Below are 22,439 nucleotides of genomic sequence, written 5' to 3'. Positions count from 1 at the left end.
AAAACCAAAATGACAGGCTTATTACATGCACTTATTACGTAATTATATAGAGAAATCACAATGGGATTCACGTGTTAAGGATCCTTGAGTGATGACTTTGGAGACATTTTTCCTTGTAGTAAAAACTCCAAGACTACACCAATCCAGGACTCAGAGGAACCGGCAAGAGCATCTCCAGTCACTGCAACAAATTTCACCAAAACAGACCTAGAGTCGACACCTTCTGCTGCAACCTCTACTCCTCGACCTGTAACATCCACGAACAACATTCCAGAGCGTAAAAGAGTAGAATCAGCAGTATCTAGGCGCGAAAAGGAACAAGGTCAAACATCAGTGAATGAAAGGGCAGCATCAGCAGTATCGAGACGTGAGGTGGAAAAAGGTCAAACATCAGCGAATGAGAGGGCAGCATCAGCAGTATCGCGACGTGAGATGGAACAAGGTCAAACATCAGCGAATGAGAGGGCAGCATCAGCAGTATCGAGACGTGAAATGGAACAAGGTCAAACATCAGTGAATGAGAGGGCAGCATCAGCAGTATCGAAAGGTCAGATGGAACCGCAGGAATCGTCTGCCCAGCATGTTGAAAGACCGGTTAGTGCAGAGTCTAAGATGAGTGGCAGACACTCACAAGAGCATGGAAGGATGTCAGCAGCCTCAAACGAAGGTCATGCCAAGGTTGACTAGTTTACAATTTCAGCAGGTAAGACAGGCTCTAATTCTTTATTGGTACAAGCCATAAATCAGGAAGCTGAGTTCTAAACTAAATTTGCATTACAAGCTATTAATAGAACAACTGCAAGTGTAATGCTATTAATAGAACAACTGCAAGTGTAATGCTACTAATAGAACAACTGCAAGTGTAATGCTATTAATAGAACAACTGCAAGTGTAATGCTATTAATAGAACAACTGCAAGTGTAATGCTATTAATAGAACAACTGCAAGTGTAATGCTATTAATAGAACAACTGCAAGTGTAATGCTTTTAATAGAACAACTGCAAGTGTAATGCTATTAATAGAACAACTGCAAGTGTAATGCTTTTAATAGAACAACTGCAAGTGTAATGCTATTAATAGAACAACTGCAAGTGTAATGCTATTAATAGAACAACTGCAAGTGTAATGCTATTAATAGAACAACTGCAAGTGTAATGCTATTAATAGAACAACTGCAAGTGTAATGCTATTAATAGAACAACTGCAAGTGTAATGCTATTAATAGAACAACTGCAAGTGTAATGCTATTAATAGAACAACTGCAAGTGTAATGCTTTTAATAGAACAACTGCAAGTGTAATGCTATTAATAGAACAACTGCAAGTGTAATGCTATTAATAGAACAACTGCAAGTGTAATGCTATTAATAGAACAACTGCAAGTGTAATGCTATTAATAGAACAACTGCAAGTGTAATGCTATTAATAGAACAACTGCAAGTGTAATGCTATTAATAGAACAACTGCAAGTGTAATGCTATTAATAGAACAACTGCAAGTGTAATGCTATTAATAGAACAACTGCAAGTGTAATGCTATTAATAGAACAACTGCAAGTGTAATGCTATTAATAGAACAACTGCAAGTGTAATGCTATTAATAGAACAACTGCAAGTGTAATGCTATTAATAGAACAACTGCAAGTGTAATGCTATTAATAGAACAACTGCAAGTGTAATGCTATTAATAGAACAACTGCAAGTGTAATGCTATTAATAGAACAACTGCAAGTGTAATGCTATTAATAGAACAACTGCAAGTGTAATGCTATTAATAGAACAACTGCAAGTGTAATGCTATTAATAGAACAACTGCAAGTGTAATGCTTTTAATAGAACAACTGCAAGTGTAATGCTATTAATAGAACAACTGCAAGTGTAATGCTATTAATAGAACAACTGCAAGTGTAATGCTATTAATAGAACAACTGCAAGTGTAATGCTATTAATAGAACAACTGCAAGTGTAATGCTATTAATAGAACAACTGCAAGTGTAATGCTATTAATAGAACAACTGCAAGTGTAATGCTATTAATAGAACAACTGCAAGTGTAATGCTTTTAATAGAACAACTGCAAGTGTAATGCTATTAATAGAACAACTGCAAGTGTAATGCTATTAATAGAACAACTGCAAGTGTAATGCTATTAATAGAACAACTGCAAGTGTAATGCTTTTAATAGAACAACTGCAAGTGTAATGCTATTAATAGAACAACTGCAAGTGTAATGCTATTAATAGAACAACTGCAAGTGTAATGCTATTAATAGAACAACTGCAAGTGTAATGCTTTTAATAGAACAACTGCAAGTGTAATGCTCAGCCCAGATCTTTAATATGAACTTGTACTAAGCTTTAGTGAATTTTATCAGAAATTATCAGTATTTTTCTAGCATTTGCAATCGTTTTCGTTTGGGTGATCTGCCAGCCAGGATGTTCCGAGATTAAAATTGACTAAACTTTATCACAGTTAAAATGCTGAGATCGCATGACAGTGTGATTATGATGCCTATAGTTGCGAAGAGATAAACTGAACAGAGACCCGTAACGCTGCAACTTGAACGCAATAGCTGATATAAACTATAGCTATGATGGCAACTAATTACTTTATTTCACATGTATTCTTTTCCGAGTGTTTTAATCGCGATCAAATTTTGTCGATTTTAATCTTGAAACATTCTGGCAGTCAGACCACCTCAAACATTCGAAACAATCCATATGATAAAAAATACCAATGCTTTCTGATATACTTGCCGAAATTTTGTCTAATTTTAATCGTAATGTCATCTCTAATGTGATGTTCACTCTAATCTCTTTATCTGCGTATATAATTTTAGAAACTTTAATGTCCTGCACCGTAACAAAAATGCACGAGCGGAAAACACTGCAGGCAATCTTCAAGTTTAAATCATCGTTTATACCTGAAGTGGATGTCCTAAGCTATCCTGTGACAGATTTTAAGCTTATTTCTGCTCATACTGGTCTACAATCTCGCTCACTGATCTCATCTCAAGATGAATAATTTATTCTGTGTGTATTTTATTTGTAACTGAAATCTTCACTTTCTTATCAAAACATGCGAGTCTGTCGTTTGTACTTATGTCACTGAACTTGTTGAGAAATATGCAAATCTTTACATATTTTTGCAATTTACTTACGTAACCTCTTTATTAAGCAGTGTAACTTTCTTTGCTTTTTCCGTCCAATTATATGTTTGTGCCCAATTTTTGCAAAAGAAAATAAAGGAATAATGTAGCCTTAGTGACGATAGGTAGGTGGGAAGAACCAGTTTATTTCTGACTGCTCCTTCTCATGTCTACTTTGGTAACTAGTCTATGTTTCTGCTACGACGTATGATGACATAGCTGTCTCTTGTTTCAGCTTTGAATACAGTCTTATAGCAATAATACGCTTACATGGAAAGTTGTCCTCTCTCTTTTTGTTTCATGTTTCCCTGGTAAAATGCTGGAAAATTTTTGTTGGGACTAAAGCTGCAGCTGTAGGAAGCATAAGAATTGCATCCATTTTTATGGTCTCCTGAGTACTGCTGCCGATAATAACCACGTTGAGACTTGTTTTTGATTGATAAAGGCCATCAACAGTTTTAAAGTCATAGTTTAGTTGAAAAATTATCAGAGCTGCTTTCAAATGACTTTTTTATGACTCAAACCAAATCAAATCATACCCGGCGAACTACAAATCAAATCAAATCCCCCAACCTTGTCAGCAGAATCGAAGCAAATCAAATCGAATCAGCCCAATAACGAATTCAAATCCTGAATCATTTGAGAATGACTCAAAATACTCTTTCAAATTGTTCGCTCAATTGTTGCATATTATAATCAATCTACAGTATAGCTGTAGCAGCGTAGCCTGTACTCCTATCCATAGGACCTGAACCAGGGGGAAAAGGTAGGGAGCTTGCTCCCCCTGCCCGTTTTGGGTTCTATGGATAGGAATAGTATAGCTGTATCTCTGTACTACTATATGTATTATGTATGCTAAAATCATCACTAAATACGGTTTTGTTCTTTGTTCTACGGGGTATGTTAAAACATCATTGCAGAGCACATCATACCATTGGCTCATACATCAATGAATGAGTGGAGGGTTATGTAACAGTTTATGGTCATGGCTGTGACTTTGCTTTTATTGAAGCTTTTAAGCAAGAATGTACAAATGTAAAAAAAAACTTTAGATACTTGTTTAAAGTTACAAAATACAAGATACAAATATAAGATAAAACCTGAAAATATTGGCAAGTGAAACACAGTTACTGAGGCTTGAACTTGAAAGAAACGAAACTAAGCATTGAGCCTATAATTAACAGTTACGTAATATTAACACATTTACTTAAATACATTTGTTGAATTAAAAAAAAACTAGCTGGTGCAAGTTTTCAGATGTCAAGGAGCTCCCGTGTGGCTTCATGATAAAGCCACTTTTACTAAAAACCCGTTCTATGGGAGCTGATGAAGCTGGTACTGAAAGGACCTTCAGCGCCAGCTTGCTAAGTCTCAGTAACTGTGTCTCACCTTGCCAATAGCTTAGAGTGTTACAAGAGGATCTGCTTTTTGCCATATACTTTTCATTCTCCTGATTTACTGAATCCAGGTTACTTGTATTAGCTAAAGGTGCTCTATTAAAAAAATCAGCGAACAGATCTTCATTATCACATATTTGTATTTACTGAGTGCATGTGACTTCCTCCTTTTGTACATCGTCCTTTTTAATCGAAATCCCGTTTTAAGAATTATACTTCACTTAGCAAGTAAGTGACGGTGTAAAAATTATTATTAATTATATTATTATACATATAATATAATTAATTATATAATAATAATGTATACATAAATGGTAATGTTAAAACTATGTATGATATATAATTATTACATTTATTATACTCACTTGGATAGAATGTTATTGTTATGCTATTCATTTATAATATAAAATAATAAACTGAATCAAAAATTTATTTAATATTATTCTAATAAATTTGATATAACAAATAAAATTTTAATTTATTTTATTAATTAATTTTTACCCAATTATAATGTAATGCATGTTTATATTCATGAACATTGTCATTACTGTGAATATTGAATGTGTTCGCGGCATGGAATAGTATTGTATAGAATATTATATATTATAATACTCTATTCATTCATTCATGCCGTAGTCACAGCACAAGTAATTTTTATTTTGACTAGTGACAGTGAGGTTAGAGTGGGATAGTCACAACCAATTTCTAGCAATCAAATATTTGACATCAAAGTATTCAATGCCAGCACCACAACTACAAACATGCCTTTTCCACAACTTACCAGAGCTGCTCATGTTGATTTCTTTTACACACACGACACACGGTCCTTTTTTTTCTGTAGAGGGACACGCACGCAGTTGCTTTGCCTCGGTATCGATGGTGCGCACTTCCTGCCAATGTTTGGGCTAACTTCGCAAATGTCGTAAAAATGTTTCGATTGGTTACAGAAGACAAGGCTATCGATAGCGATGTGATTTGATTTATTTTTCAAATCAAGTCTTCAAATCAGCCCGAAACTTCAAATCAAATCAAGTTACTTCTAAAACTTTTCAAATCGAATCAAATCACCATTTGTGTCAAATCAAAACAATATGATTTGTTTCAAATATTCGAATATTCAAATCACCATGATTTGAGAGCAGCTCTGATAATTATGTCTGCCTATCACAGAGTTTTGTACAGTATTGTACTTATACATCTAACTAAACATTTAATAACATCAGCCTTAAATTATTAGGTAACTGGTGAGGTTGTTATCAGGGCTGGGAGACTGTGATCCCCAGTTTGTATTTATTGAGACGTATTGATCTGACAATTACTATTTTTAACAACAGTTACAGTTCTAATTTTGTTGGTAAAACTTAAATTCATGTGCGAAATTCCATAACAAAATAAAATAACTTTAATGAAATTTTTACTCTGAACCCTTGCATAAGCTGCCTTAATTAGTGTTTAATATGAGTGTGCAAGATTTTATAGATGTGAACCTGCTCTGCTTGGCTGACATGGGCTCATATTGCTATCATCATGTTTTGGATTTGCCTTCTCAATAAATTCAGTTTCAGTTTGTAAAATAGGTTTATTTGTATCACTCAGTTTCAGTTTGTAAAATGTGTAGATTAGTCTCCTTCCCTGTCACTTCGTAAAGTAGGTAGCTGCGTATCCTTCACGTTTACTTTATAAAATTGGTACATCAAGCTTTAGGACCAAGAATAGATTTTTGTATATTCAACTCATTTAAGAGCACAAAGATGAGACAATAACTAAAGTTTCACTTTGTATTTGTATTTGCACATGTTAGTATATATCAGGTATCATGCTTGTCAACAATGGCACTGTTTTCAGACAGCTAGCATATTATACAGCTTTTTTAAAAGCCAGTAAAAAGTGCCATACTTAGCATAGGCCACTTTTTAAAGTGTGGCTCAAAATCAGAAATGACTTATGTAGAGTTAATTAAAAAATATTGAAATCTATGTCCTGCAGGAAGTAATAAATTCAATGGCCATAGGTAGCTCATTAATTGGAACTGAGAAATAAATGTGTCAAGCTTGGCGCGACATTTAGATGGCTTTTTGTTCTCTGTTTAATGTCAGTCATTGGGAACGAGTTATGTACCACATCTTAGTTCATGTTACTAGCAAATATCATCAGCAGGCATATAAGAAACTCCTAAAAGTGTTTTGTTCAATGGCTGTGAAAGACTAAAATTTGCAATTTCATCAGCCGTAATCGCCAGAAACATACATACTGTTCAAGATGGCAAAAGTGAAGGTTTCAATTTACACAACCTTGTAGTCTGCTATGACAGCTGTAGGCTGGTTCACACACTATCGGCGTATGCCGCTGTTTATCCCACAATTATACTTCATTGATAGTCTGTGAAAACAATATTCTTAACTATCACAAACCCATCCATGTTTACATCAGTGAATATCCTGCAGCATAGCGTTTTCGTTCTACTGCCTGATCACAGAAACAATGAAGTACTAGTCTCACAGCAACTGCCAAAAGAAGACATAAATCACAATCACAGAAAAAGTGGTGCACATCGCCCAAGCTGTTACGAATGCTAGGCAAACTATGGGAAATTTTTGACTGCTGTAATCATTTCCGATGTATCCGCGTTGTCTCGATGATGCTATCGATTTACATGCCCATAGTCATAGAATAATTGCCGAAAGGTCAATGTCGACATACGGTGATACAGTGTGAACCAGCCTTTAGCCTTGCGTCATTCAACAAAAACTTTCCACCTGCTACGTTTATGATTTGAGTATTTCGGTACAGAAATGGCCAAAATTTGAAATGGTCTATCAATGATTAATCAATGTCGATTGCCAATTGCTGCCATTTGTTACAATTGTCGCCGAACAAGGCTGATCAACATAATGTAGAAGGTACTATATCAGCTGAAGACCATCACAAAACAAACAAAGCTTATCTATAGAACATTGCTAGGTTTTGTGATCCAATGAAACTGTACATGTATATCAAATATACACTGATCATTAGAGTGTCCATTAGGAGTAGTCCTCTCTTAAAAAGCAATCATCACCCAATCAGTGATAGACTATCCTATTCATGATAAGGAAATTAACAACTACCCAATTATAAGAGAGGCCCTTTCAGGCTGATCTCTTCGATTCCACAGCGAAGAAGATCTTTCTTATGAGAAATCTAGTAATTATCTTTATGCAAGTTTGTAAAATGATGTCTACGTAAAAACCGTCTATTAAATGAAAGAAAGATCTAAGGCCTCAATCATATACATAATCATTTACATATATTCTGACATATACAACAATTAGCCATTCGGACACAAAACAATAAATCTGAATATCATGAAAATAGCTGGCATATCTCACCTGAACGATATCTTGGCTGGCATGAGGTCAGCCAAGATAGAGAGAGACGGTTTGCCTCACCGGGTCGAGAAGGGGAAGGAGTAACCAGGTCGAAAATTACTGGCCGCAAACTGACAAGCACCGGAGAGAGAGACCGACTTTCGGAAGATGTAGGCAGCCAAAACTATAAAAGAGAGCAGAAAGGACCAAGGAAGAACAGAGCACAGGAAAGCATCAAAACGAATAGTTATTTACTTATTGCGTGCTCTACACTGTATAAATACATTTTATTTGTTCAAATATATTAGCTTATTACTCAAGCTAGCGGATGGTTCCAAATAGAGAAGTATAGGGCCCCTGTGGATCCTTTCCAATATCTTTCTTTAAGATCTGGTCTCTTATACCAGAATATACACACTAGTGTATTTAACAAGAATTATTTCAGCTTTCTTTATTTCAATTTTACTTGTGCAAAAACTTTAGAATTAATGAAAGCTGTGGTATCTCAGAACTGTGTAATCTCTAAAGTGTCCCAAGTTTCTTTACTGTTGGTTAAAAACTGAAATAAAATCATGTGGCTCAAGTATTTTCATTTGTTTTTCTGACCAGTTCTTTAGCTCTAGCAAAGCAAGTAAAGAAGACTTTTCATGCACTTCAATGACTATTAAAGACCACATTGGTTGTGCCATATGTTACATACAGCACAAAATACAAGAAATTTGTGTTTTAAGTAAAAACACAAGGAATTTGTGTTTTAAGCTATCCATCTTATATGATGCAATTGGCTTTTTGTTGTATTGAGTAATTTTTGTAAATAAAGCAAGACAAAATATGTTAACTCATTTGATGCCCCTCATCTCCTCAGTCCATTTTGTAATAATTATCCTTAATGAATGGGATATCTGTTGTGCTGCTAGACTGTTTTGTGTGCATTTATATTTTTATTAGTTATTTAATACTTGGTTACTGATTTTGTATTTATCGCTTTGTGCTGGAATGATATGTTTTACTGAATATCTGCACTTATATCATAAATATAACTTATATGGCTAGGGTTGATTACCAGTAGAAAGGCGTAGTACCTTGCCGTATCCAGTGAACTGACATCTGACACCTGCCAATACCTGACACCTGTCAGCATTCAACGCTGTCAACCATTCTGCAATGCATGCATCAGCTCTAACAGTAAGATAAATGTCAGCGATAAGCTTTAAGCAAATAATAAATAAATCAATTAATTAGTTAGTTCATTCTTTCTTTTATTGAGTATGTATCCTTAAAACAGTAAATTTGGGTCGTAACTAAGCCAAGATTTGAACCAAGTCAAAAATAAGATCAACTTTATTTGGATGTTGTGTGGTGACACAATGTTGCTGTGGTGACACAATGTTGCTGTAGTGACACAATGTTGCTGTGGTGACACAATGTTGCTGTGGTGACACAATGTTGCTGTGGTGATACAATGTTGCTGTGGTGACACAATGTTGCCGTGGTGACACAATGTTGCCGTGGTGATACAATGTTGCTGTGGTGACACAATGTTGCTGTGGTGACACAATGTTGCTGTGGTGACACAATGTTGCTGTGGTGACACAATGTTGCTGTGGTGATACAATGTTGCTGTGGTGATACAATGTTGCTGTGGTGACACAATGTTGCTGAAATATAGCAACAATGTTTAATCAAGCCATGCTATCATATGCTGATCTGTTATAGGTGGACAGTTACTGATGTTGATTTATTTAGCTGTTAAGTACATATTTCAAAGACTTGTAAATATATTCCACACTTGTTAACTGTTAGTTGTAAACTCATTTGTTAATGTATCCAAGCTTGGCCAGTTAACAGCTAAGGAATCTTCTTGTCATAAAGTTTTTATTGACAGCCATTATCTGTTAAAGACAATACCAAAATACTGTAATAATAAACTAAAAATTCCCCTGTCATACAACCCACGACCAAAGTGTTAATGGAAAAAGAAAGGGTACTGCCGGTTGAGAAATGCAATAATAGCAGTCAAATGGCAATGCAGTGCAATGCAGTGCAATAGGAGAACTGCAATGGTAGCTGCAATGATAGCTGTAATGTACTGGGTGTTATTACATACAACAAACAGCAATAATGAAAGGAAAATATTATATGTTTATATCTCGCCCCTGCAATAGGAGAAATGCAATATTAGAAGTAAAATGGCAAGCTGCTGTGTAATATACACAGGCTAGGGGGGGGCTGTATATCATTGGTCATAGCAACCAATATCAAGAAGTTGGGATATTTATCTAGATTTCTGTATCTATATCTAAAAAATTATGCTGAATTTAAATATTTAAACATATTTTAGCTGGTTGTCATAGAAATAGATGTATATATATCAGAAAATGTAGGCCTATTACTTAATTTTGCAGATATTAAAAATGGCTTGGCAGTACCACGATATGGGCACAGCCGCAGTATCATCAACAAAATCTTTAGAAAAGTAATAACAGTAACATATTGCACAACATCGGTCACTATATACTTTGATCCTGTAAATTCGAATGATTATTCTTATAACTACATCTTATAATAATCTTATAAAATCGAATAATTATTCTTACAATTAAATTTTGCGATAATCTTATAAGAATCGTTAGAAAAGTATCATCGTCATTTCCTTTACATTCACTGCTTTGGACATCAGTTGAAATACCAAAGTACTCATTATAAGTGTCCAAAATGTCAGAGTCCGGTAGAATCGGCAAAAATGAAATGATTTTTTTTTAGTACTTTTACGTTAATTACAGAAACCTTCGGCAATTGGACAATGCTAAAGACTGGTGAAATGTGCACGTTTTCTCGGCCCGGCTTAATGGTACTACTCTCTGTCGCACGGCCTTATTGGCGTTCTGTTGGTCGGTCTTAGTTTTGATTAAAAAAGGCTTGTTAAGTTTTTAATTGCGAATTTTTTCCAAGTTAATCTGCCTATTTATGTATAATCCGATCAAATGGGTTAGTTTTAAGATATTGCATCAACTTTTCAAAGACTTAGTAACATATTTAAATATGTTTATATGTGTTTTGTATCATTATTATACTTAAACGACTCTACACAAAAATGGTTAAATCTTTTGGTGGGATTTCGGTACAATGGTTTGGTAACGGCCGGTGACGGATAATTTTTCGGGAGTTGTGTGCACATATGCATTTATCATAAAGCTCTCAAACAATCACTTCGCTCGTGTTTGGTTGTGGGAAAATAATAATAAATGATACCAAAATAATGTATTTTCAGATGAAATTAGATACAGAAATAAATCTTTTTGTGGAAGTTTATATTTATGTTTATGATGCATTTTCTTAATTAAACATGAAAATCAATCGCAGTATGAAATCTTAATAAGCAAAAACGACAATAATCATGAGTGCCTAGTAAATCCATCAACCATCAAGTTAGACCAACTTCCTGTAGTAATCACACTTAATCTTCATTTGTTGAAATGAATTTCATCTTGATAAAGTTATATTTTATTTCGTGAGATGACCATATTCCAAAAAATTTAGTGAATTTGTGATGTAATAAATCTTCAACACACTTGCAATTTTTATGAGACTGAGTTAAAAATTAACTTGTTAGTATTAAACTATACTCAACCTTTAAACTGTATTGCGGTTATCCACTTTGAGATATCACATTATCTGTTGTTCCTATAACAACTTTATATCAAATATCGTCACTGATATTGTTAAGACTATAAACAGCTATAACACAAAAATAGTTTTTCGTCACACAAAGACAGCTAAGCACTCTTTGACACCCTCAACTTAAACTCTAGCGGCTAGCCTAAAACATTAATTCCATGTACATGTAGGTGTAATACGGAGTACATGTAGGTGTAATACGGAGTACATGTAGGTGTAATACGGAGTACATGTAGGTGTAATACGGAGTACATGTAGGTGTAATACGGAGTACATGTAGGTGTAATACGGAGTACATGTAGGTGTAATACGAAGTACATGTAGGTGTAATACGGAGTACATGTAGGTGTAATACGGAGTACATGTAGGTGTAATACGGAGTACATGTAGGTGTAATACGGAGTACATGTAGGTGTAATACGGAGTACATGTAGGTGTAATACGGAGTACATGTAGGTGTAATGCAGAGTACATGTATAGGGGTAATACGGAGTACATGTAGGTGTAATACGGAGTACATGTAGGTGTAATACAGAGTACATGTAGGTGTAATACAGAGTACATGTAGGTGTAATACGGAGTACATGTAGGTGTAATACAGAGTACATGTAGGTGTAATACGGAGTACATGTAGGTGTAATACGGAGTACATGTAGGTGTAATACGGAGTACATGTAGGTGTAATACGGAGTACATGTAGGTGTAATACAGAATACATGTAGGTGTAATACAGAGTACACGTAGGTGTAATACAGAGTACATGTATAGGTGTAATACAGAGTGCATGTTAGAGTGAACCCAATCAGAGTTGATAATGAAATAAGACTGCATTCAGTTTATGTTGGTCTCTTTTCATTGCTTACTATTAATAGTAGAGCAATATTGTGAAAGTTGAAAATTACCAAATGGAAATTTGCCCAATAGCTTAGCAGATTTATAATCTGTTAATAATACAAATTGTTTCTGATTTATCAGCTAATTTGGCTCATGTTCAATTAGGATGTCGATCCCAGTATCCGGGACCGGAAGAGTGTGAGAAAAAAATGCTAAACCGTGTTCTCTGCTGTGACAAACATTATCAAGATCGGGCGTATTGTGCTTGCCTGATTAGAGCTCCAATATACTTACTTATTAAGCGAATCAATCTAAGTGCAGCCTGATTGACTTCAGGAATCCTTTCGGCAACTATGATCAATCAATTGTTTCTGGTATGCACTGAGTATTTATTTTCCTTGAAATGACAAAGCACTGTAACACAAAACCCGACTTGTTGTGTAGCCGTGTAGCCATAACATCGCATTGTGAAACAATGAGGAAATTCATAAAACAGAATTTCTCATGCCAAACTAAAGTATCTTGTAATCTTTCATAAACAATGTTATAAAATAGCACAATGAAATATTTGTGCAATAGTTGTTAGGACCGCACAGAGTTCTAACAAACGCATTTCTGTTATTGCTGTTGCTGTTATTGTTGTCAAGGTCATTGTTGAGAGTTTGCTTTAGTTTTAGCCTTAGGCTCTACTCTAACTAATATGAAAGATTTGTTTTACAGGTACACTTAAAACAAATAATGTAGTATATGCGTTTATAATGACATGGTAGTTTTATTGTACAAATCCACATTTATTTTTATGTATTGATTTGATGATTGATGACTCTAAATTGCTAAAATAAAATTTATGTTACATTTGATGTTTTAAAAATGTATATTTTTTGTCATATAACTAGTGACTTGAGAGAACATGAAAAGGCAAATATATAATTTCCTATGTACTGGTTTATTTTAATTAACACTTTAGAGTTGAAAAGTTCAATTTTTAATATTGTTATTAAAAAATTATTCTATAAATTAGACAATGATACGGAAAAACAGAAAACCTTGGTGAGTTTCTTGGATAGAAAGATGGTGAGTTCCTCTAACTCACCATCCTCTGGTGGATTCCTCCAATTCACCATCCTCTGGTGATTTCCTCCAATTCACCATCCTCTGGTGCATTCCTCCAATTCACCATCCTCTGGTGAATTGGAAAATGCTGACTGTTGCATTGTCGAACACACTACCCATTATCCTTTTGCAACTTCACCAAATATATAATATAATACCATTTTAGAACAACTATTTTGTATTCTTGATATATCTTATCTTGCCTCTGGTACTACTCCGTAAGGTTGTTAGTAAAATCAACTTTTTGTAACACTGTTTAGCTTAAATCATCAATTCAGAATATTCTCTAAACATGACTAGGAGAGACAGAGGAGTACAAACTGTGACCTTGAGTTTGCTTTTAGAATCCATTAAACACACTAGTTGGATAACAATACATGTTTCAAGTGCTTCTGAATATGTTAGCAGCTGTAATTATATTTTAATCCTGTTTGTACCTGTTGCCTCTGCCACACACCGAGTAAAGTCAGCTCCTGTTTATTAAAAAAAGCACTATTAAAAGCTCAACGCATGCCAATCGGTTGTCAATCAAATAACTTCTGAAACTAGAAGAGGTGTAACGTTGCATGACAAGTATATTTGTACTCTCTATTGTAAACAAGGCTGTAAAATAATACTTAGTGATTGTGTAACAATTGAAAAGGCTTCATAGATTTAGATCTGTAATTGGCGCTACCTGACACCGTCTAATTTCCTTACTGCTCTTATCATTATAGAGGGGTCTTTCATGGTTGAGGAAAGTTTCAGGGTTTAGCAGGACATCGACATGAGCGCACTAATCAACTTCTGACGGTATCTGCCTACACCTAAAGATGTTTTTTGATACAGTACTACGTTATATATGAGTACGTGCAGTATGCATGCATACCAACACCAGCCGTGAACATGGCGACGCTCAACATTTCTATAATTTTCGACCAGATCGATAGTCACCAGGTAGCTGTTTAAAAGGCAGGTGCTCAGGAATCAAATGGAATTTGAGAAACAAAAGTTTCTAGCAACCTGCTGGAAGGCACACAGCATATGCCTGTGAACTTGAGACGAAATCAACAAGAAATGTGGAAATCCGTAGCATTCTGCATACTAACATCTACACACACGCATGCACACGCACGTGCACACGCGCACACGCGCACACGCGCCACGCTCACATGCGCACACTCAAATACACATATAATATAAAATACGTACACACATGCACCACACACAGTGACATAGTCGGTTGTATCGATATAGATGATGATTTTATTCCAAATCCCCCTATATAAAATGTATGCATTAAGCAACTATTTTGTTACTATTTGCTATAAATGTTTGTTGTCAAAGTTTTTCTACTCATGCTACCATGGCTGATAGAAATGATTTTACAACCAATTAGCTAACCATATAAATTCTTTAAAAACCACCTCATTAGATTGTTTATAATCAAAAGTTCTTTGTGCATATTTTTAAAATTAGTAAAGAAATTTTTCTAAACATTTCAGAAAAAAAACATTAAAAAATAAAAACAAGAGTGGTGTGAAAAGTTTACTAAAACGAAAAATCTCAACTCTCTTTTCTTGTTTAGGTGTAAAATACATGCATTTTAATATTTTTCAGAGATTAATGGCTCCAATCTTCACTTCATTTTCCTGCCATGTCTAAACACTGTAATAGTTTTAGAATTAAAATGACAAATGACAAATGCTGAAATTAATCTATATAGATCAGTATAAGAGATCGTAGCATATGTGACATATAGGGTAGCTTTGGTTTCTTGAGACCTCAAAACACATGCTATTATATATTGGTTTATTGGTTATTATATTACATGGTATTATGCAGTATTGTGTTCTATTCCATAAAATTAGATTACATTACATTCATCTTATGACATGCTGGTAAAAATAAATAGCTAAAGATGTTTGTAAAAAACTCTGAAAGCTTTTGACTATAACATAATTTATTTCTCTAGAATTGTTGCCGTCGACTGCTTAACGTGATCTAAGCACAGACGCATTAATCCCCTTGAGAGATTTACATGCAAATATCTTAAAAGATTGTATTTACTACAGTTATATTTCTTTGGGGCTTCTTTTTATTGCTTCCTGGCGTTCTCGCTTTGATGTTTCATCTAAATTTGGTACAGTATCCTTTTTTGTCACTTTCTTTTATACCTTTTCTATCCATAACAACAAAAATAATGAATTTGTACTTTTATGCTTTCGTGGCCCTTGTTTCATGTGTTTTAAAATTTTCTCCAAGTTTTTAAAAACATAAAGGCAAATTGTGTAGATGCTAAAATGTTTCATGTTATTTTTATGAATATTTTTGCATCGCGAAATGTATTAGAAATTTTCTGACAACATTCGCAGCCAAAAAATTTGAAACCATTTACCTCACTGTTTTTTAATATTGTAAGCTGCATCTATGATCTGCAAAATAGTGACAACTTTAATCTACAAATCTATATCTTTACTTGTTTACTATAATAAAAGGCATGTCCATCCATCCACCTATCTGGAGTCAGGATTAGTGGTTGGGGTAAAAGATAGCTTTGCACAGGTAGCGAACCTGTAACTCCCACCTTCACAGTCCTGCACTCTAACACCTAATCTAATCGTTCACCTTTAACCTCTTTTGAATAGTTGCGCACTCGCTTATTATGTGCGCTTTATCAGCACCCTTGACGATCTCTCACAGCCTGCTTGACTGTCAGGGTGCTAGTAAAATATAATATACTAAAGTAGTGTGAGCATGTAGCCTTTGGCGCAGGTCGAATTTAATATCGTACAGACAAGACCAAGTTATCTCTCAAAATAATGTGAAGCATCAAAAGATAAACCTATCACATTTAATCTAATACATTTATAGAGCAGAGACGGCTAAAGGTGCTTCAATAATATTTGCAGCAGCAGTCAGCAGTACTTTTATTCAAAAGGGTCTTTGTGCTAACAGAAATGTCACTGTTATACACAAGTGCAGGTACTCCTAGTTTCTATTCACTGGCATGAGACTGCAATTAATACGTACCCAGTGGTTTTGTATTACATTAGCAACACATATTATTATAAAAGCTCAAAGCGTGCTAACTAGCATACAAACCAGAAACTTGCGCAGCTAGGTGTACAATGGCAAAATATGCATCTTTTGTGTTTTATCATAAACAACGCTCTATGAAATGACGCACAACTGTTTTTAATAAGGGCAAAGACCTCAGAAGTTTGTATCAGTCAGTGTTGTTGCTAGATACCTTGTAATAGCTGCCAGTATTGATATCAATGCTCTGAAGAATTTCTAAGCTTTTCCTTTTACTGCTCTAATCAATCAAAAAAGTTTAAACTACTGAAATTATTTATAACGGGCTTCGCTTTTTTATTAAGAAATTTTAAGTTGTATAAAATTGTATTGGTTCCACAATAAATTACTCTTCCCACATTGTTTTTATATAGTGCCATCTCTGTTATAAACTTTATCTTACCAAAGTATGTTGCCAATTAGTGGGAAATGCTTCTCTGAAATGAGTTTTTTGTTGGCATCACTACGTCTAGAGATGCATCTGCAAATATCTCACTAATAACGCCAGTCATCCAATCACTTTGCATTTGTGAGACTTACTATTTTTACAGACAACAGTTTAGGCTAATCACAGTTAATTAATTTGCCTGCAGGCTGCAGTTCAAGACTATTTTAAGGAGATAAAGTGCTGTTTGAAAAATAAACGAAACTTGGATCACTGCATAGCAAGCACTAATTCTTTGAAGTATGTTCCTTACACAATGGCTTAGGTATTTGTCTAAGTTACAAAGGAGCCTAGTGCATCCAATTAGACTTTATTTTGTAAAATCTATTCCTTTCTATTTGAACTACATTCTAAAATTATGCTTGCTTAGAGTTACTCTGATATCTGCTCTACTTTGTTGATATTTTGAGAAGAAATGCCACAATTTTGAAAGTTTTGTATAGTATCTGTGCTACTCTTTTTGTTAGGTGGCAGCTACTATTACTATATCAACTATCCCTATGTTCAAATTAACTCTTGCTTAGTTTTCACTTTATGTCTAACCGGTTTTATATCATCTCCTGTTGAACATACTACAGTATATGAATCTGCAACTGAAAGCTAATTTGTATGGCGCCTTACAGTGCCTCGCGTTGCGTGTTTGCAACTCGAGTTGATCAACTCGAGTTGCACAACTCGAGTTGTGAACGCGCAACACGACTTTTCAAAAGTAAGGTGCAATATATTGGTATTACGGTAGCATAACCGTAGATATGGTTATATTAACGATGGTACATCAAGAGGCAACCGTTAGCTAATAGAAATTAAACTATGTGTGTACTGTAAAACTAGAACTAATAGCGAATTATTAGAATTATACTGTGCCGAGTTTGCAACTCGAGTTGTACAACTCGAGTTGCACAACTCGAGTTCATCAAAACCCAAGCCGAGTTCTTTCAACAGCAACTCGAGTTCAACAACTCGGCTTGAGAACATCTCATCATTTTATTTTCTCTAGCTATATGGAATTTTTTTGTGCATCATTAAACGCCGTTGAAATAATTTCTATGTTCATTTTCGGTGTTCATTCAGTTTCTTGTCAGATTCTAGAGAGATGACTCTTTTTCATTTGAAAAAGAAGTTGCCCGGCTGGCTGCGAATTTCTTTTTCCCAAACAGGTTTACATACGGCAGTAAAATTCTGGCTCATGATTGGCTTTAGTAATTGAGTTTTAGTAACCAAAACTTACATCATTACAATAGAAATCAATAGTTATAATTAGAAAGAAACACAAAATTCTAAATAACGTAGCAAAACTGATGTTATCACTCAAAAAGTGCTGTTTAAACGTAAGAGGCGCTCACTTAAAACTCATTAATTTAAGCCATTTTGAATAAAATTTTGAAATTTTGTGTATTTCTCTAATTATAACTATTGACTTTCCATGTAATGATGTAAGTTTTGATTACTAAAACTCAATTACTAAAGCCAATCATGAGCCAAAATTTTACTGCCGTTTGTAAACCTGTTTGGGAAAAAAATTTCGCTGCTCGGTTCTCATATAGATTGTTCTTAGTTTGCTTTTTACATTCTACAATTGTTTTTGTCTCTTTATGTTTATAGAAATGAATATGCGCAAATCTCGCCAATATATATAATTTAAATATGTATACATATTTAAATTATTATTAAATTTCTGTAAATGAGACACCCCAATTACTCACTTTGCTTTCTTTACGAACCCGTGTTAGTTTTGCGTATAGGTAACACAACTCGAGGTCATAAACCCAGGCCGAGTTGTACAATTCGGCAACTCGAGTTGGACAACACGGCAACTCGAGTTGTACAACTCGAGTTGTGAACGCGCAACGCGAGGCACTGTAAGGCGCCATAAATTTGTCATCAAGACCCAGAATATTTGTATTTATCCTTCTACACATGGCAAACACCGTTTTATACTCTGTGGCACCAACATACTACATTCACCAGTATATGTTGCAGTTCATTAAGTTTCTGTTACCACAATCTACAATTCATCATCCTGACACGTCAATACTATTAGATTACTAGCTTTTATAATACCTTTGTTCGACTCACTCAATAAATCTTAATTTCTCTCTTCTCGGTTTTTTTGGCATGTACAGTAATGAAACACATGCTTTTGTTGATGATTACCATAGACATAGTAAAGGGTTTATTATATCTATGATTACCATAGACATAGTAAAGGGTTTATTATATCTATGATGATTACTAATGCCAATAGAAAGTTATACATGCATCAATGGGTTTTTGGTTTCTAATATACCACTACCTATATTGTTGCCCATTATTCTCGAATAGGAGTATAACAACAATTCTACTGAGAAATAATAGGAAATTCTTCTTGAACTTGAAGTTTTCTGTAGATTTTCTGCAAATTTTCTGCAGATAACCATACTTTATTAATGCTGAAATATTTTCTCTTCTCAGCAACTGATATTTTTAGTCAAGCTGTAATTAAATCTATGCAGTTCTAGCAAGTGAGCTTGGTTTTATGGAATGTAGGAGTGGTGTAAGGGCACCGGTTGCAGCTGTACTTTTGCATAGACTGCTCTTTGGACAAAATGTAATGCCGTTGCCAAGCAAGCCGTTGTATTGAGTGATACAATATTACAATACGAACTCAAGCTTTGTGAATTGTTACCTAAACATGCAATCATGAGACAATAGAAAAATGCATGGACCTACTTGACCAAAAACAGGAAAAAAATACCTGTTCATATTCTTTCATGTGCGATGCTTTCAAAGAAGACAATGCTATATTTGTGCAATAATTGTAAAGGCCCTCCATGGTTGTACCAAACGCATGTCTGTTATTGCTGTTGCTGTTATTGTTGTCAAGGTCATTGTTTAGAGTTTGCTATGGTTATAGTCATCCACCTATAGGACAACTCTATGAGACAGCTCTATGGGACAGCTTTATGGGACAGCTCTAAACAGGAAACAAATTATCCACAAAAACACTTGTGAGAACCAGCCCATCTTACAACAAAACGAGCAACTTTATTGTCAACAAATAACTGGTTATATAGACAAGTTAAACTGATGAGCACAATGTATACAGAAATTACGTTCTCTAACAGTCTATGTATGAATAGATTTCTATTTATTCTGTAAGATATATACAATTTTGTTAAACTATGTAGCTTCAGAAAGAGTTTAATCAACAAATAATAATCTGAGAGTATATTCTAAAGGAGATCGTTTACGCTAGCTATAACAAATGGTGACTAATGGGGGTTAACAGTCCTGTTATAATAGCTGGTAGGCCAGCCAGTTTCTACTGCTAATAATGCAAAAGTGAAATTGCCTGGGCAACAGCACAATATAAAAGATTCTAGGGCAGCCTATTCACTGGCCACACAGTAGGCTAACCTGCGACCTTTTATATTAAATAGACCATATAACAGGCTATTTTTCTAATACATACTTTTGAAAACTGTTGCATATGCAAATATAATGATATGGTAATTATATTAAGAGTGTGGAATCTATAGGATAAGTTTGCTCAAAATGCAACAGAGATTCTATTAAGATTTATTTTGCGCATTTTTATACAAAATTAAAACAAACATGGCATTAAACTAAACATACGTAGCTGTTGAAATGTGTATTATTCTAAATTCAAATTATGATGTAAATGATAAGCTGAAAATAATATGTTTTATTGGCTTGCGGCAGCAATTTTGAAGCAACATTCTGATAAGATGTATTGCCGATGCTAGAAGTTTTGAAACCCTATTTGGCAAACTCATGTAGCAAGCAAATAGTACAGTAAAGATATGAGTAGACACTACATCTTAAGCTGACCTTATACCATGAGGTAAAGTAAATATATGACTAGACACTACATTTTAACCTGTCCTGATACCATGAGGTAAAGTAAAGATATGACTAGACACTACATCTTAACCTGTCCTTATACTATGAGGTAAAGCAAAGATATGAGTAGACACTACATCTTAACCTGTCCTTATACCATGAGGTAAAGTAAAGATATGACTAGACACTACATCTTAACCTGTCCTTATACTATGAGGTAAAGTAAAGATATGACTAGACACTACATCTCAACCTGTCCTTATACCATGAGGTAAAGTAAAGATATCACTAGACACTACATCTTAACCTGTCCTTATACCATGAGGTAAAGCAAAGATATGGCTAGACACTACATCTTAACCTGTCCTTATACCATGAGGTAAAGCAAAGATATGGCTAGACACTACATCTTAACCTGTCCTTATACCATGAGGTAAAGTAAAGATATGGCTAGACACTACATCTTAACCTGTCCTTATACTATGAGGTAAAGCAAAGGTATGGCTAGACACTACATCTTAACCTGTCCTTATACTATGAGGTAAAGTAAAGATATGACTAGACACTACATCTTAACCTGTCCTTATACTATGAGGTAAAGTAAAGATATGGCTAGACACTACATCTTAACCTGTCCTTATACCATGAGGTAAAGCAAAGATATGGCTAGACACTACATCTTAACCTGTCCTTATACTATGAGGTAAAGTAAAGATATGACTAGACACTACATCTTAACCTGTCCTTATACTATGAGGTAAAGTAAAGATATGACTAGACACTACATCTCAACCTGTCCTTATACCATGAGGTAAAGTAAAGATATGACTAGACACTACATCTTAACCTGTCCTTATACTATGAGGTAAAGTAAAGATATGACTAGACACTACATCTCAACCTGTCCTTATACCATGAGGTAAAGTAAAGATATCACTAGACACTACATCTTAACCTGTCCTTATACCATGAGGTAAAGCAAAGATATGGCTAGACACTACATCTTAACCTGTCCTTATACCATGAGGTAAAGCAAAGATATGGCTAGACACTACATCTTAACCTGTCCTTATACCATGAGGTAAAGTAAAGATATGGCTAGACACTACATCTTAACCTGTCCTTATACTATGAGGTAAAGCAAAGGTATGGCTAGACACTACATCTTAACCTGTCCTTATACTATGAGGTAAAGTAAAGATATGACTAGACACTACATCTTAACCTGTCCTTATACTATGAGGTAAAGTAAAGATATGGCTAGACACTACATCTTAACCTGTCCTTATACCATGAGGTAAAGCAAAGATATGGCTAGACACTACATCTTAACCTGTCCTTATACTATGAGGTAAAGTAAAGATATGACTAGACACTACATCTTAACCTGTCCTTATACTATGAGGTAAAGTAAAGATATGACTAGACACTACATCTCAACCTGTCCTTATACCATGAGGTAAAGTAAAGATATGACTAGACACTACATCTTAACCTGTCCTTATACTATGAGGTAAAGTAAAGATATGACTAGACACTACATCTCAACCTGTCCTTATACCATGAGGTAAAGTAAAGA

The 22,439-nt window shown here is 34.6% G+C and overlaps 2 protein-coding genes across 2 annotated transcripts in view; one reads left to right on the top strand and one right to left on the bottom strand.

The window, feature by feature from the left end:
• LOC137385448 (mucin-like protein) overlaps positions 1 to 3,345 on the top strand; it is a 36,544-nt gene extending 33,199 nt beyond the window's left edge. Inside the window, exons 26-27 of the mRNA XM_068071913.1 lie at positions 120 to 703; positions 2,838 to 3,345. Of these exons, the coding sequence (XP_067928014.1) occupies positions 120 to 687 (568 nt within the window). The 3' untranslated portion in view covers positions 688 to 703; positions 2,838 to 3,345. The remainder of the gene's footprint in view (positions 1 to 119; positions 704 to 2,837) is intronic.
• LOC137397436 (small ribosomal subunit protein uS5-like) overlaps positions 1 to 22,439 on the bottom strand; it is a 476,780-nt gene that overhangs the window by 247,108 nt on the left and 207,233 nt on the right. The window lies entirely within an intron of this gene.

This window comes from Watersipora subatra, chromosome 1 (assembly GCF_963576615.1).
Source record: "Watersipora subatra chromosome 1, tzWatSuba1.1, whole genome shotgun sequence".
Taxonomy (NCBI): Eukaryota; Metazoa; Bryozoa; class Gymnolaemata; order Cheilostomatida; family Watersiporidae; genus Watersipora; species Watersipora subatra.
The sequence above is the reverse complement of the archived record's forward strand: the minus strand, read 5'-3'. Positions and strand labels throughout refer to the sequence as shown.